At 38.7% G+C, this 16,189-nt stretch overlaps 1 protein-coding gene, 1 long non-coding RNA gene and 1 gene segment (V, D, J or C); 1 reads left to right on the top strand and 2 right to left on the bottom strand.

Annotated features, from left to right (window-relative positions):
• Nucleotides 1-6,806: 6,806 nt before the first annotated feature.
• On the bottom strand, nucleotides 6,807-7,267 carry LOC143418456 (Ig heavy chain V region 6.96-like). The segment is given in 2 exon segments: nucleotides 6,807-7,120; nucleotides 7,222-7,267. Coding segments are annotated over 2 exon segments (360 nt in total).
• Nucleotides 7,268-10,234: 2,967 nt separating this feature from the next.
• On the top strand, nucleotides 10,235-15,390 carry LOC143418355 (uncharacterized). Its single transcript, XR_013098318.1, has 3 exons — nucleotides 10,235-10,332; nucleotides 14,953-15,042; nucleotides 15,127-15,390. It is a non-coding gene; the product is annotated as an uncharacterized LOC143418355 (long non-coding RNA).
• On the bottom strand, nucleotides 12,775-14,479 carry LOC143418353 (uncharacterized). Its single transcript, XM_076883091.1, has 2 exons — nucleotides 14,205-14,479; nucleotides 12,775-13,318 (listed from the first exon to the last, which is right to left on the bottom strand). Exons 1-2 carry the CDS (start codon nucleotides 14,462-14,464, stop codon nucleotides 13,048-13,050), a joined length of 531 nt encoding a protein of 176 aa, XP_076739206.1. The 5' UTR covers nucleotides 14,465-14,479; the 3' UTR covers nucleotides 12,775-13,047.
• Nucleotides 15,391-16,189: the final 799 nt, after the last annotated feature.

Raw genomic sequence — 16,189 nt, 5'->3', positions numbered from 1 at the left:
TGAGGAAGTTAGACCTAATGGCTAAGAGTGCAGTTTTGCTGAATATAAATAAGAATTTAAAGTAGGTGCTAAATATTTGAGGGGTCTGTTAAACAAGATATGCACAGTCAATTAAAATGGGTAGATCTGGGATTTAGTGTCTGATTCTGGTACATAACTTGTAAAAATCAAGCACAGTTGGACAAGCAACAAGTGATATTATGACATGTTGTAACACGACAAACAACCAGCATGCTTTTATTCATTAATTAAGAGGAGAGGAAACCATTTGCCTTATATTTATGATTAGGATCTCATGCATTATCTAAACTGATTGCCTTTGCAATGCACACAGGGTGTGTCTGTCTTTTTTCTCTGGATAATCTAATGTCCTTGATTTTTCTCTGCTTTTTAACATTATAATTGCATGTCATACAAACAAAAGGAACTAGCTCTTAACCCTTTAAAGCCGGTCCGAGCGGACACGCTCCATTTTGCGTAACTATTTTTAAATCCCGGTAGCACTGCAACCACGTAAGCTAGCGCAATATTTGCATATGAAACCGGAGGAGTTGTACTTATATCTTATGCCATCAGCTTGTCCTAGGTCACAGTTTCCTTCCACATATAGCTTTGCAAAAACTGCATAAAAAGCACTTGCAGCAACAAAAACATAATATTCCAGAAACACGCGTTGCCGATCCGATCAGCTGTTTGTAACACTTGCTACGTCCATCAGCGTGAACTATCACATGTCCGGCATGACCTGCCCGAAACTGGAAGTGACGTCATTTTGCGGAAATGTAGTTTTTTACCATCGTGGCCTTATGAGCCTATACTTGTGTTTTTAAAAGTTATGTTTGACTTTATGACTTTCTGTGTCGTTTCTGGGATGCTGAGGACTCATATTGCACTGCTGGAAATAGTTTATTTTGATGCATATGCTGTTATTTTGCAAATTTGCACTATAATATATTTTTTCTTTTTTCCTGCAGTATATGAAAATTGGTGTATCTCAAAAATAAAACTATGAAGACACTTAAAATAAATTTCCTTTGGTGGGAAACTAGTTTGTGCAACTTTTTTGTATTTACAGTTTTGAGGGATAAGCCTCTTAAATTTCTCTAACTAGAAATACATGTTAAAAAAACAAAAACGATTTTCAATTTTTTTGTAGTTTATTGCACTTTTTTGCAATTTATGTAATTACTATGCACTTAATGCAGACATAACATTAAAATTTGGGCTATAATGGTTGTATTGATGTATAGCAACTTGAAATGCTCCAAAAAATGGCTCCACAGCATGTAAAAATATACTATAAGCTCTGGCGGACTTGGTTCTATGGTAGGTCTTAAAGGGTTAAAGAACTTGGGACATTTCCAAAGAGGCTATTCGATAAATTTATAATAAAACCACTGCACTGTCTTTTTTTAGAAGCTGTATCACTGAAAGACTAATGACCCTGTGTTGTACAAACCGAAAAAATAAAAAAAAAGATTTTCCATGACTTTTATCAAAAAACAACAAAACAAATAATATAATAAATAAACAAACAAAAAAAAGAGAATCTGTATCATGACATGTATTCATGTTGAGTTTAATGATAGCTCTAAATATTCTAACCATCAGTGTTAAAGTGACATTTGCAGTGTTTTGTGTGCAGATCTGTGGCTTCCTGTAACACTGTGGCTTTCGAGCACAGTAATAAATGGCAGAATCTTCAGTTGTCAAGCTGCTCATGTGCAGATACACTTGATCCACATTGTTGTCTCTGGAAATGGTGAAGCGATTCTGGACAGATGTGGAATAATATTTATTGCTTCCACTTGGAGCAGAAATGTGAGCAACCCACTCCAGCCCTTTTCCTTCAGCCTGTCTGATCCAGCTGATATCAGCATCACCATCTGATATTCCTGCATACGTGCAGGTCAGTTTGTGAGAATCTCCAGGCCGTTTTACCACTGGTTCAGACTCAGTGAGCGTCTGACTGCAAACACCTGGAAAAAAAAAGGTGTAATGAGAAACAAGCCACACATGAACCGAAGTATAAATACAGAAGAATGCAGATCTGTGTTATTCACCGGGAATGACTGACAGCAAAATAAATGTTATACTTGTAGTTAAAGTCATATTGAAAGCTTTTGTCTGTGTAGTTTGGCTGTCATCACTTTGCTGAGAAATTAATAAAGGCATGGAGATCAATATTTGCATAGACTCCTCCTCACAGTGCTAAAACAAATAAAAGAGTCAAGACTGAAGAACTTTATTGTCATTATGCGAGTGAAATAACTAATTTACAGTTACAATAACCTTGTAATAAAAAGCAGTTTATCAGCTGAATTGATTTTTTATTAAATCTGTTGTTTTTGATAATAAACAAAAATAATAATTAAAGGAATCTTTTCTATAAAATTTCATTAACTGAGGAGGTAGAATTTGGACAAAATGAATGGCGAAGGACAAACCAATTATTAGAAGTCTGATACAGCTTATAAATATAAACAGAACTGGAAGCAGTCAATATTGAACACTATCCAACATAATTTATAAGAGGCTTGCATCATGTATCATGTAAAGGTTTCCATATTTAAATTGCAATAATGAATAAATAAATCAACAGATATATTTATTTTTCAATAAACTTTTAGTTGTGTATATAAATTCAATATTGGTTTATCTAAGTTCACTTTCAGGTTGTAAGAAAACCATGCTGGTGCACAGCGTTACTGAAAGTAGTCCTAGTTTCGAATACACTGGCCAGCTGGGCCCTTTCTGTGTTGTACTCCAGCTTCCTCCTGCAGCCTAAAAACATGCATGGGTTACATTCATTTGTAATTCTAAATTGGCCATTGGTGTGAATTACAGTCTGTCTTTCTGTGTTATTCCTGTGATTGTATACTGTACACCAGCGGTCCCCAACCTTTTTTGCGCCACGGACCGGTTTATGCCCGACAATATTTTCATGGACCGGCCTTTAAGGTGTCGCGGATAAATACAACAATATAAAACTAGTACCGGTACCGAAAAAAAGAAAATTTATTCGTAACCAGTGTTGGGGAGTAACGGAATACATGTACCGCCGTTACGTATTTAAAATACAAAATATGAGTAACTGTATTCCGTTACAGTTACCGTTTAAAAAGGTGGTATTCAGAATACAGTTACTTTGTTGAAATAAATGGATTACACTGTGGTACTTTCCTGTTTCATTTTGTCGCGGGTCAGGACTGTTTGGGTTTTGTTTGACAGCTACGTTCTGTTGTTCCAGGCGGCAGCGTTACGGTTGCCATGGTTACAGGGCGACGCTCTCTCTCTCTCTCTCTCTGCGACTGTGTGTTTCCTGGGTGAGAGAGGCCTTTTCGTTGTTGTTGTTGTTGTGCTAAGCTAACAGGCAGAATGCTACAAGCATAGCTCTAAAGAATGTAGCATCATGGGCAGTGTAGTCCGTGTTGCAGGGAGAATGGACTGCCATACACGTTATGTGTCTGTGAGCGAGGAGGGAGAAAAAGGGGAGTGGAAAGGTACGAGTTGTCATCGAGCAAAAACGGGAGCTGGAAGCATGTAAATATAATAATAACCACTGCAGCCAAGAAGAGCGCCTGACGAGCCCAGTTGTAAGTAAGCTATTAAGACTCGACTGTACACTGTGTTCATGTTTTCCTCCGAAAACAATAAGTTCCGTTGGAGCAGTCTTTCAACGCCTCTCTCTGTCTCTCGCAAGAAAAGTTGACCCACACAACAAAGTAAAGCTATTTTTCGGCTACGAGCCGACAGGGACCCCACCGTATTAGTCAGAGGTCCCTTTACCACAGTTCGGAGTCGCGGACCTTCAGTAATAGTAATAAATCACACAGCAATAGTACATTCACATTGTTGTAAAAAGCATGATAATATATTAAGTAATCCAAAGTATTCAGAATACATTACTGTCATTGAGTAACGTAACGGAATACGTTACAGAATACATTTTGGGGCATGTATTCTGTATTCTGTAATGGAATACATTTTAAAAGTAACCTTCCCAACACTGTTCGTAACACACGTGAAAAGACCCAGGAAAACAGAGTTAACGATAAAAGCGATAACAAAATAACGCTGAAAACCGATAAAACCCCTGAAAACCATACATTTCACACCTGAGCCTCAACTCTTGCGGCCCGGTACCAAACGACTCACGGACCGGTACCGGTCCGAGGCCCTGGGGTTGGGGGCCGCTGCTGTACACCCAGTCAGAGTATAGTATCCCTGCACTTGCATTTTAAAACTGTTATGTACTATTTATCAACTTTAATGAGCTTTTTTGTTTGTTTGTTTTAAATATAACAATATATTATATTACAAAGGACTAACAATAGGGAAAAATAACTTATTTTTTAAAACAATTCAGCAGTTGTTAGTGATTAAAGTAGGGATTTTTAATGGTTACTTTTACTATCTAGGAGCTTAAATGTAATAAAATAACAATTTTAAGACTGTTATTTTTCGTGTACAATTTTTGTCTTTCATTATTTATCTTCAGACATGGTTCAGTGCTTCCCACACATACAACAGTTTCAGTCTGTTTGTCTCTGTGCTTTTCTTGCACAGAAATAAACTACAGTCCTCTTATTTGAGTGTCTTCATCACTAAATTCACACGATTTTGAGAAGTGTCTTTGGTGATGGAAAACTGGCCTTGGAGACTTTGGGCAAATGATGTGCCAGTCCCATCATGAATACTTCCAATCCTTTCTCCTAAGCTCTGGTTTTTGTCAAATCCAGTGCAACCAAGTCGGAGAGAGTCCTTGAACTCTCCATGACAGGTTAACTGATTGTCCTGGTCTGCTGACCACTGACAAGGTGAGAGACTGACAGTGAGCAGCTGAAAGAGATACAGAGTTTATATGATGGGAAGGAGCTGACATCCAGACATTCTCTTTCTATCCTGATACAGACTTCACACACCTGAAATGAGAGACAGAAGAAGCACACTCCATACAATGGCCATGGTCATTACCTGGTGAGACTTCAACTGTAAATGGTGATGTGAATGAGAGATTTTGATGCTGTGTAGGCAGAGTGGGTGGAGATTTGCTTGTCTGTGTATCTGAGAATCAAAATAAGACAGAGAGAGAGAGAGACAGATAACAGTTTGTTGCAACACTACCAATAAAATACATTTTGTATTGTTACAGTGAAGTTTTTTTTAAAAGTGTGTTCGATCCTCATTTGGCATGTGGATGTGTAGGGAGTAAGAATGTGTTAGAATGTGTTGAAATGTCACATATACAGAGATTTCCAGATGAAGAATGATTTGTCATTGGTGTATTAACGTGACTACCAAACGTTTCAGGCACAAGAATAAACAACAGTCTTCTCATGCAATGACATGGTGAGTTCGTTAAAACAAAACAAAACAAAACAAAACACACATGGCTGTGAGGCCACCACTGATCTATCTGATTAAAAGCTGTTCTAACGTCTCTGTTTATATTCACAGAGGCGAGAAACTTGTCATTGTATGCCCTCTAGTGTTTAACATTATTTTTCTGTAAAATCCCCCCTCCAATAAATAATTTCAATGAGGACTTACTGTGAACCGTAAAGGTTCTTCTTGGTGTTAAGTGATCAGTGGAGATCATGTGGTCAATTCTTGTGTTTTTAGCTTTTTTTAAAAACAAAATTGCCACAAAAGAATTATGCTCTCAAAATAGATTTTGTGTCAGTGCCTTAAAAAGACAGAGAAAAAGGGGTAAATAATAATAAAAATACAAATAAAAAATAATATCTGGTTTTAATACTTAAAACTAAAACCATATCCTGTTCTCAGATTGAGAACCACACACATTCACCCTGATTTGTTTAAAAGGACAAATAGAGAAGGTTTGTCTGGGAAAACAGCTGATAATTTGGCCTACTGACATTTTTCAGTGCTTATTTTGGCATTAACAGGAAGAAAAGTGAATGTTCTCATAAAATGTGAAATTCTGAGAACAAACTTTATGACAAGAGTCATATTGATTAGCTATTTAACAGACTACTTACAGTATCTTGATTTTACCCCTGGGTAACAAGCTACAAAGGAACTAGGGCAAGAGTATGTAATTTATTTTCTTGGTTAATTAGGTAATACTACACAAAGTTTTTAAAAACTTTAAAATTGTTCAGCCACATAAAATCAGTTTCCACAAGAAGAACATTGTGTAAAAATGAGTGTGTGTAAAAGTAAAAAAAAAACAGACAAACAAACAAAGATGATTACATAGAAGACAGACAAACCAAACTGCCCTTAATGCACATAGTGTCTGATTCTAAGAATTCTGCCTGTCACTACTGAACTTTATATACTTTATAAATCACAGCAATGTCCCTGCATTATTTGAACAGTTTGAACTTTTCCTATATTTCAGTTAAAGTGCGTTTTAACTCCAGTCACTGATTTGTGTCTTGAAATGACCTCTTCATCTTCTTTCTCACACAGAATGGTGATTAATGATAAGCCACGTTGTTGAAGGAGCCGAGCTCTGTGTGAGCATTGTATAATTTAACATAACAACACTGGATACTTTTCTCTCTATCCTGTCTGCAGTAGAGGAGTTGGCAAATATAACATCAAAACAAAATCTCAAAATAATACTAAAATACACTATCATTACTGCTATTACTATGATAATCTTTACAGAATTATAGTATACCCTGAACTCCTGTGGTTATTTCTGTTAGTGATTATGACAACAAAACTGTTGTACCAACAATGTCTGCCATTATATGTGAGAATAACTTTAGTCATATTTTTAACAAACTTATGTTATGCTGGATTTTGTACAGCTGGTCAATCGGCTCCACTCACTGTGGTTCTCGAGCACAGTAATAAACAGCAGAGTCTTCAGTCTTCAGGCTGTTCATCTGCAGATACAGCTGCTCTTTGCTGTTGTCTCTGGAGATGGTGAACCTGCCCTGAACTGACTGAGAATAATAGATGTAAGCACTGTCATATCTGATACTGGCAACCCACTCCAGTCCTTTCTCAGGAGCCTGTCTGACCCAGGCCATATAGTAGCTGCTGAAGTCAATGTTGGAGCCTGTACAGGTCAGCCTGTGGGATTCTCCAGGTCTTATAGCCACCGGTTCAGACTGTGTTATAGTCTGACTATCAACACCTAGAAGATCAAAAAAAGAAAAAAAGTCATTTGCAATAAGATAGTAAGACAAAAAAAACAAAAACAAAACATTTTTTTATTCATAAGAGAAAAATCTTCACCTGCCACAAACAACGTTAAAAGCAGCAGTCCTGCCCTGAAGTCCATACTGTTAAACTGTTAGTGCACTGCTCTTTGTCATCCTCTCTGCTGACAGATAAGTAGACATGAAAGACATCTGAGTTTTGCATTGACTCAAAGTGAGGAGGGGTTAACTTGGCCCTCAATTGGTAAGCATGAATAGTGTTAGAACAGAGACATAGATGAATTCAATTCAATATTTGAATATTTTGTTGTGTTTTTTTTTTTTTGGTTTTTTTTTTGTTGTTGTTGCTTTTTCATGAATTCATGTCCCATTGAAAACTCAGTGGTTTTGGCACAGTTAAAACTGCTGTGTTCATCTGCAGATAAACTTTACTGGTAGAATCATCTCTGGTGATAGTGAATCTGTTCTGGACTAACTGGGAGTAAAAGTTACATATTAAATCCAGATGTTGTATGGATGAGCCTGTGGGACTGTTGAGGTCTGTGACTTCATAAGCAATCTGCTTGAATCCTTTAGTCTCTCTGATCCAGTTTCACACATGAGTCTGTGGAAGTCAAATCCAGATGTTGCACAGGTGAGTCTGTGGGACTCTCCAGATCTTTTAACAGCTGCTTCAGACTCTGTTAAGGTTTGAGATTTAGCACATCTTGAAACAATGGCAGCAACCACCAGAAATGTTAGCTTTCTGTAAGTTAACAGTGTGATGGGTGTGTTGTTAGGGCTTGGTGAGTAGTAATGCAGAAAGGCAGGTGAGCCCTTTATTGAGCTCATTTGAAAACTAGACATGAGCATAAAGCCTTCAACTGGTGGTCACACCACAGGCCCACACTTGGATGTTCAGATCTCAATTTAATCACAGAGTCCCTTCATTCTCCACATACCAGTGACAGAGTGTAAATACAGAGGCTGAAAGGACTTTGTTTAAGCACACACATCTCTTAGCAGTGCAAAAAAAAAAAGCCAGGCAGCCATCATGTGTCTGTCTAACCACTCCACAAAGAGTGTGGATAACTTGCATTACTGTGGGATTTCAGAAATGAGATAGCTAATCCAATAGTTAATCCTTTATCTTATCCAGAAGCTTTTTTATGAAATACATTTTCTATTTGAAGTATTTATCAATCAATATTGATTGATAAATAGTGAGCCACTGTCTTACATGGTGGCCGGGAGAGGCAGGAATAATAAGCCAATAATATAGCCAATAATAAGCCAAGAGTGGAGCCAACAGTGAGCTCCACCCAGGCGAGCGAGACAGAAGAGAGAGAGACTGAGGGAGAAAAAACAACAACAAATACCTCTAGCCTGTTCAAGCCAGCCGGGGAGACACAGGGACCATGACACATGTGTTTGAACACCAGACACAGTCCATGCAGAGATGCCCCAGCTGACCAGTAAATTTGAACCCATGGTTTCTTGCTGTGAGGTGACATAAAACCACCAGAAAATAACCATGTCCCTGTTTATTTACTGTTTTAATTAGGTGGGAGTAAAATTGACCATTGGCTATGATGAGGTGTGTCAAGAGATGTATTCTAAGACACTTCTTCAGCTGAGAATCAGAGAGGAGAAACACACAGTTTTACTTGCATGCAAGGGCAGCACAGAACACTCGCATGGGAGTGAGGGCTCCGAGGCTGGCGCTCTGCCACTGCCCTGGTCTTTATTTTATACATCAGTAGGTGCGTTTGTTCTTTACATTGGAATGTGGATGTGTATACGTGTGTGTGTGTGTGTGTGTGTGTGTGGGGGGGGGGGGGGGGGGGGGGGGGGGGGGTCAGAGTGTGACCCCATAAAGACTTCCCTAAACCTGCTGGTCTGGAAGTCCAGCAGTTCATCTAAACAAAAGGCACTTAGACTAAAACTGGCATAGCTACGTTTATCCTACCATGAAACAATAGGAGAAGATACAACCTCTCCCATGTTCCCAGGATGTGGGTGTGAATGCCAGAACACTCTGGAATGCACACAAAGTCTTGTAGTGAACAACAGCCTAAGTCATCAAAAGGTCAACATGCAGTATTCTACCATTTGCAAACTTATATCATTAAAAGATTATACTGACTACTAAGTACAATTTTCTATTGACAATCGGTGAAAACCTGACCACAAGCACTTGAAAGACAAACAGAATTTGACATCCAAACAATTGAACATGTGAATCCAGCGAAACCTCCTCAGGATCCAGCAGCCTGCAGTAGTATCAGAGCTAACACAAGAGCACAATAATAAATGGCAGAATCTTCAGTTGTCAAGCTGCTCATGTACAGATACACTTGATCCACATTATTGTCTCTAGAAATGGTGAAGCGATTCTGGGCAGATGTGGAATAGCTTTTAGTGCTCCCACCCGGAGCAGAAATGTAAGCAACCCACTGCAGCCCTTTTCCTCCAGCCTGTCTGATCCAGCTGATACACTCTAAAAAATATTCATGGTGTTTGTAGGTAGAACTTAACAAAAAAGCATTTTTCTACTTAAAAAAGTAAGTTGTCTACATGTACACGTTTCAGTGAGTTGACTAATCAATGTTATAAGTCAGTGCAACACAGAAATTAATAAACACCTCCTTAACTTAAATGTTTGAGTATATTGAACAAAATACTTTTGTCATCAATCAACAACACAAAATATTAAGTTTGTGTAACATGTAAAAGTGAGCTTGAACATCCTTCGTGTTTGACCTGCCCATAACTGGACCATAACGAAAAAATAATTACAACTGCCATAAAAAAAGACGGAACGGAAAAAAACAGAGGTTGGCACCACTACCTGGTAAGTTTCTTGTTTTATAGTCTTTTATAAATATGTACTAGTTACAGGAATTTACTGCTTAAGTTTAGTCTGACAATGGCAGCTACATGATGTGAATTGACACTCTGTGTTATGCTAGTTGTTACTCTATAAAAGTATAAAAGAGTGTTTGTATTTTTTCCTGTTATTAATGAAATCTGTCAATTAAATCTGTCACTCCGGTCGTTACTTTGGTTAGCCATAGGTGTGTATGAGACCATGCATACAGCAGAGGGTAACCCCGTAGCATATGTTCGTATCATCACAGGCGTAGCAGTTGTCTGCATTCTTATCACTTTGTGGGAGTAGAGGTGTGTTTCCCCTAGACTGTGTTCGGTGAGTTAACTAAGCATTGAATTTCAAAATAGATTAATTACAAGTTATATTTGTACACTTTAAATTTGATGGTTTTAATCATAGTTTAGCATAGTAAAGTTGCTAAAGTTAAAGTTGTTAGCTAGCTTTCTTTTAGCTTGCAAACGTTCCTCGCAATTGTCAATTTTTCCACTTATACTTAAAATTTGTCACTTGTCAGGGTGCATTTGGTTAGCTGATAGACCTTGCAGACAGCACAGCATGTTCAATTTGAACCTGTATATGTTCAAATTAACCAGTCAGCAGCTGCCTGCATTTTTATCTACCATGGTGTCAGAGTAAATTTGTGTTTCGACGGTCTTGGGTGAGGTAACTAATTACTGACAGAGTGTGAGTAAAAGTATTTCTATCAAATGTATTGATATTTTAAGCTCAAATGTGAAATATGCCTGAGGTTAAAGTTAGTTGACCTAGCAAGAAAAAAACAAAATTGTGTGTGTGCACACAAGACTTGCTTTCGTTACCTTCTGTAATTGTAAGCATAATGTGAAGTGTGGGATTGTAGCATGTCAACAGTGGTCTTCAAATAATTAAAAAGAAAATTCTCTCACACATTTGGATATGACACAATTTTTCCAATTTTAAATTACAGTCTGTAGATTTATTTATTTATTTAGTTTTTGGATTCATCTTTTCAGTGTTTCATTGTGGTGTTTTAGAGAAGGTTTTATACTTAAAATAACTTAACTCAAAAGCCTTGGTAAGCCTTTGTAGTCTTTTATAGTCCTTACGGTGTGTTCACACCGAACGCGATGGACGCGAATAGAGCGTCAGGTTTACATGTAAAGTCAATGGAAAGGCGCGATGACGCGCGATTGCGGGTCCCGCGAAAATTCGGAAGCAGATTTGCGTCGCCAAAACGCCAAAACGCGTGAAACGCGCGTCAGTGTAGCGCGTCTGGCGCGTTTGACGCGCGAATAAAACCACGCGCGTGAGTTTTTGTGTTGCACTTTGTGCATACGCGCGTTTCGCGTCTACCGCTCGAGTTGGAAAAATCTGAACTCCAGCGTCAAATCGCGCCGCGACAACCAATCAGGAGCCTGGTGACGTGGCTGTTACCTAGGTCAAAGGGGCAGATCCAGCCAAAGCCTTTCATACTTCAATGGAGGGGAAGGCTAATCAATGCGGTAGCAAACAACTCGGAGCTGTACAACACCAGCTGCTTTCAGTACCGAGACAGGAATAAAAAGGACCGAGCTTGGAGGAAGATATGTGAAGAGATCGGGCAACCTGGTAAGTTCATTCATTTCTCTTTTGAAAGTTTTCACTGACCCGGGAAGCCGCACAAAAGCTAGCAAGCCACCGCTATTTTCCCACTGACGTACAAATACCGTTCTGCTTTTATGCATGTTGTCATTTAGGAATATATTTTATTGTTTATTAATAAACAGCACACAGTGGTCCCGCTGTTCATCCGTCACTGCTTTGCTTTTTCGCTGATTTTTTATTGCACAGTACAGCATTGCATTCTGCAGCCTGATTGACAAATCTCCTGCGCTTGCCAAATTTATCACGTTTGGTTTTGATAACCATCGCGTCCAATAGAAAAAACAGCACAAAAACACCCATAACTATGAGCCTCATTCGGAAATAGACACCTGCACCGTGAGGGAAAAAGGCGCACGAAAGTGGCGGGCAGATGAAGACAAACCGCGGCATAATAATACTTTTACGTTTTGCAATCTACAAAGGTTTGCACTTTGAGAATCAATTGTGAGAACTGTGACCAGGGGCTAGTTATTCTGAGAACCCCTGCTGCAATAAATGAGGGACCACTGTCTACTCTACGATTATTATATCCAACCTGTTAACATTTAATACTGTATTGATAGAACGAACTGATTCTGCAGCAGAGCATCCCCAGTCCCTGAGCTCCTGCTGCTGCACCCACAGATATGTACAGCAAGCACTGACACCTTTTTAGTCGGTGGGATTCCCTTGTGATCACCTTTACTAAATATCTACAACCAATCTGATTATATCCTGTTATTGTTTTTGTTTTTTTTTTCAATGTTGAAATTAAAATCTAGTAGCAGCCTTCTCATTTCTTTGTGTTTTGTGCTGTTTTACAGGCCCACAGAGGAGGACGGCTCCGAGGCAGATGAGGGACGGGTCCCAGGACGGTCCATCGGCGGTGGAGCTGGCCATCCTGGAGTCCCTGAAGAGGCCACACCAGTCTCCAATGGAGCATTTCCTCCTCAGCCTTGTTCCTGCTCTGGAGAGCAGCTGGGTCCTTTTTATTCCTGTCTCTCTGTAAATTCTTATATTTTATATATTTATGTTTAATGTTTTTCTGTTTGAGACTTTTAATATTATTTCAAATAAATGTTTATAATGACTGTCTCAGTTCTACTACACAGCAAATGTTGGCACACAACTTGACACATGTAGAATTTATTTCATATTATACTAATGACAAAATATACTGATACAGTGGGATGCAGAAGTTTGGGCAACCTTGTTAATAGACATTATTTTCCTGTATAAATCGTTGGTTGTTACAATAAAAAATGTCAGTTAAATATATCATACAGGAGACACACACAGTGATATTTGAGAAGTGAAAAGAAGTTTACTGGATTTACAGAAAGTGTGCAATAATTGTTTAAACAAAATCAAGCAGGTGCATCAATTTGGGCACCACAAAAAAGAAATGAAATGAATATTTAGTGTATATCAATGTGTGTGTCTCCTATATGATATATGGGGTGCCTTTGTCTGGATGTGCTTCCCATCCAGAGCTGCACAGCACAGAGGGAAGTTCCAGCGCTCCTGGAATCCCTCTGTGATGGACCGCCAGTCTCCAGGTGAAGGCACAGCCATGAAGTCGTCCACTAGACAGTCCCAGATGGACGTCGCTGCCTGGGGGGTGATCTGGCTCACCGTGGACACACCGACTCTGAAACTGAACACGATGGTCCTGAAGGAGTCCCCGGTGACAAGGAACCTGGACAAAATTGTTCAAAATCAGTATTATGTGTACTGCAGTTACAAAATACATTATTCAAATTCCAAAATACTTTTGTGATGTCAGATATAAATCACAAAACTTAAATCTTACATAAAACATTTTGTAATTATAAGGATAATTACAAAATGTATATTAGATAATATCTAAAACAGTTGTGTTTTATTTTAACTTTAACATATCATAATTTGATTGGTAGCAACTTTCACAACTACAGTGAGCCAATCACTCATAATTCCTAAACATGTCAATCAGGTAGGAATGAAGTAAGACATTAATAGAAATAAAGAGTTGTGTGTTGACATGTAGCCCTTTCCTTGCTTAAATCATTAATATTTTTGAAAAATTAATCTGTGATAAGACAGCTTATCAAGATAGAACCATGTAACTAAAGATGAACCAAACTGTTCAGTTTTATCTAACTCTGTTTTAATAAAGGCTGTGACCCCTGCTATAGAGTCTGACAGCTGCAGGGATTATATACAAATATTCAACTATCCCAGAATTAAACCAGGTCTAAATAAAAAGGAGTGAGTATCACTACAAAGGTTAACTCAGTGGTCCTAATGCTACAGTTTGATATCAGCAAACACCGAGCGCATACATTGATGTGACACCACAGCCATGCTATCATTCAAACACTGATAACAGCATAAATCGAATTAAATCGGGACTTGATGAGAGCTTCTGAGTATCACTAGAAATATTATAAAGAGTCGTCTCTGTACCACAGTTTGCTTTCAGTAAACACCGACAGCATTCACTGTTAGCATAGCACATCCATGTTAGCAGTGTATAACTGGATGGATTAGCATATTAGCACAGATATCAATAAAGGACTACCGTATTAAATACTTTTACTAACCTCAGGCAGACGGACAGGCGCTCTGCAGGTGGGATTGAGCGTCTGTAGTTGGTGTCTAGGCGGGCGATGCTGGGACCGACGAGGGAAAGCAGGTCCTCAAACTGGCCGACGGTGATAGCGCTGGAATCGGCCGTCATCCAGGCGCAGCTCCTGGAGCAAGTGGTGAAACTCACCAAACTGCTCATGCCTCTGGAGGACCTGATGGATCCAGGTACGGCGAGGACGTCTTTTACGCTGCTGCTCTGCTCTCCACAGTACATAGAGAAGGGAGACTCTCTCTTCAAGCGCTAGCTCGACAGCTGCCATCTTGCAAAACCAGGTCTGGCACAACTCCCTCCCACATTCCTCCCACATTTCCGGTTCACGCGCGTCAAAATATCATATTTTGACGCGCGATGGATTTTTCTTGGACACGCGTTGAGACGCGAATGTACACGCGTCAAATTAGGGGCGTTTGGGGCGTTTTATTCGCGTCCATCGAGTTCGGTGTGAACACACCGTTAGAGCTCAACAAAAACTGTTTGAAATAGTCTCCAAATCTAGGTTACATTTACTTTCACTCACCTTAACCTACTGCTAGCAAAGGGTGCATTGAAAGCAGGGCAGTATGTAACAGATTAAATTCAAGTTATAAAAATTTAATTGTTTATTTGTTAAAAACAAAAATTAAATCAATAATTAGCAAAACGCTAGTCCTATGAATGTAATGTGTTTGACTTTTGGCCTAGTAAACTTTTTTATTCTCCAGAGTTCGGTGGAAACAAGAAGAGAGGTCGCAATCCGTTGCCTGGTGGTGTATTTGAAAGAGAAAGAAGAGGATCTCTTCAGAGAACAGCTGGTAGGTAAATCTCACATTGTTTTGTGTTATATTTTTAAATAGCATATAAAATACTGACATGTTTCTTTTTAACCTACTTGCCAGGATGGTGAAGAACAGTTCTCAGAAGAAGTGGTAAAGATCGTAGTCACCAGACGTGCAGCAGTGTCTCTTCCAGCCGTCGCTAAAATTGTGATTGAAGGAACAGCTGTCCTGGAAGACCTTGATGTGCCCAGAGCATGTGCCTTAATGATGGGACTTATATACGCTCTCAATCTGAGCTACCCCAAACAAGTAAAGAACACTCTAGAGGTATTCCAGAAGGTGTTTCTGGAACTTGATGGGCTTAAAGCCAGCCCACGGGTAATGTCTCTTAAGTACAAACTTAGTGGTTCTCAAAGTCGGTCATCAGGCCCCACTGCTCTGCTTGTTTCTATTAATAACTAAACACTGTTGATTGGCTGGTGTGTTCAGTTAATCAGAAGTTGTAGACACCATTGTGGATGAAGAAAAACGAAGTGAATTGGTATGTTTTAGCTTCTGATTCAACACACCTTGTCCAAGTAATAAACATGCTACATTTTCTTTTGTTACTGAGGTTGTTTGCGGAGGAATTGTACTGAAATATATTATTGTTTTTGCCCACTCATTTATAATTAAAGGGCTGCTGTAATGTTTGATTTATGTTGTATGACACAGAAGTGTATTACTTCGAAAATGTTATGCAATAAACTGTTTCATCAGCTGGAATAATTTAAATGGCTATGTTTGCATGGATAATTGTGAGTAGGATATATGTAAAAAAGTAAGTTAGATTAACTCAACTAATGTAATTTGTCAACTCAATATTACCAGAAATTCTAAATTAATATTAGGTTGCTTAAACTTAATTATGCTTTTACAGGTCAAAGTAAATCATGTTGGTTTGTTGAACCAGTTGAGTTAGCCAAACCTAAAAATTACTTGCTGGATTTACTTAATAATATGCAAAATTTGTAACTTAAAAAGCTGAGTGGAAATTGTTACCTCAATTTTTTTAAGTTGAGCCAACAAAACATTTTTTAGAGTGTAGCAGCATCACTATCTGATATTCCTGCATATGTACAAGTCAGTTTGTGAGAATCTCCAGGGTGTTTTATCACTGGTTCAGACTCAGTGAGCGTCTGAC

This window comes from Maylandia zebra, linkage group LG4, assembly GCF_041146795.1.
Source record: "Maylandia zebra isolate NMK-2024a linkage group LG4, Mzebra_GT3a, whole genome shotgun sequence".
In the NCBI taxonomy this organism is placed as follows: Eukaryota; Metazoa; Chordata; class Actinopteri; order Cichliformes; family Cichlidae; genus Maylandia; species Maylandia zebra.
Note: the sequence above shows the minus strand (reverse complement) of the source record. Positions and strands in the feature narration are given on the sequence as shown.

Excerpts from the sequence above, each read along its gene's own strand:
- LOC143418353 (XM_076883091.1), bottom strand. The coding sequence starts at position 14,464 with ATGTACTGTGGAGAGCAGAGCAGCAGCGTAAAAGACGTCCTCGCCGTA. Across the intron at positions 13,319-14,204 it reads CGCCTGTCCGTCTGCCTGAG|GTTCCTTGTCACCGGGGACT; the intron begins GTTAGTAAAAGT and ends AATTTTGTCCAG.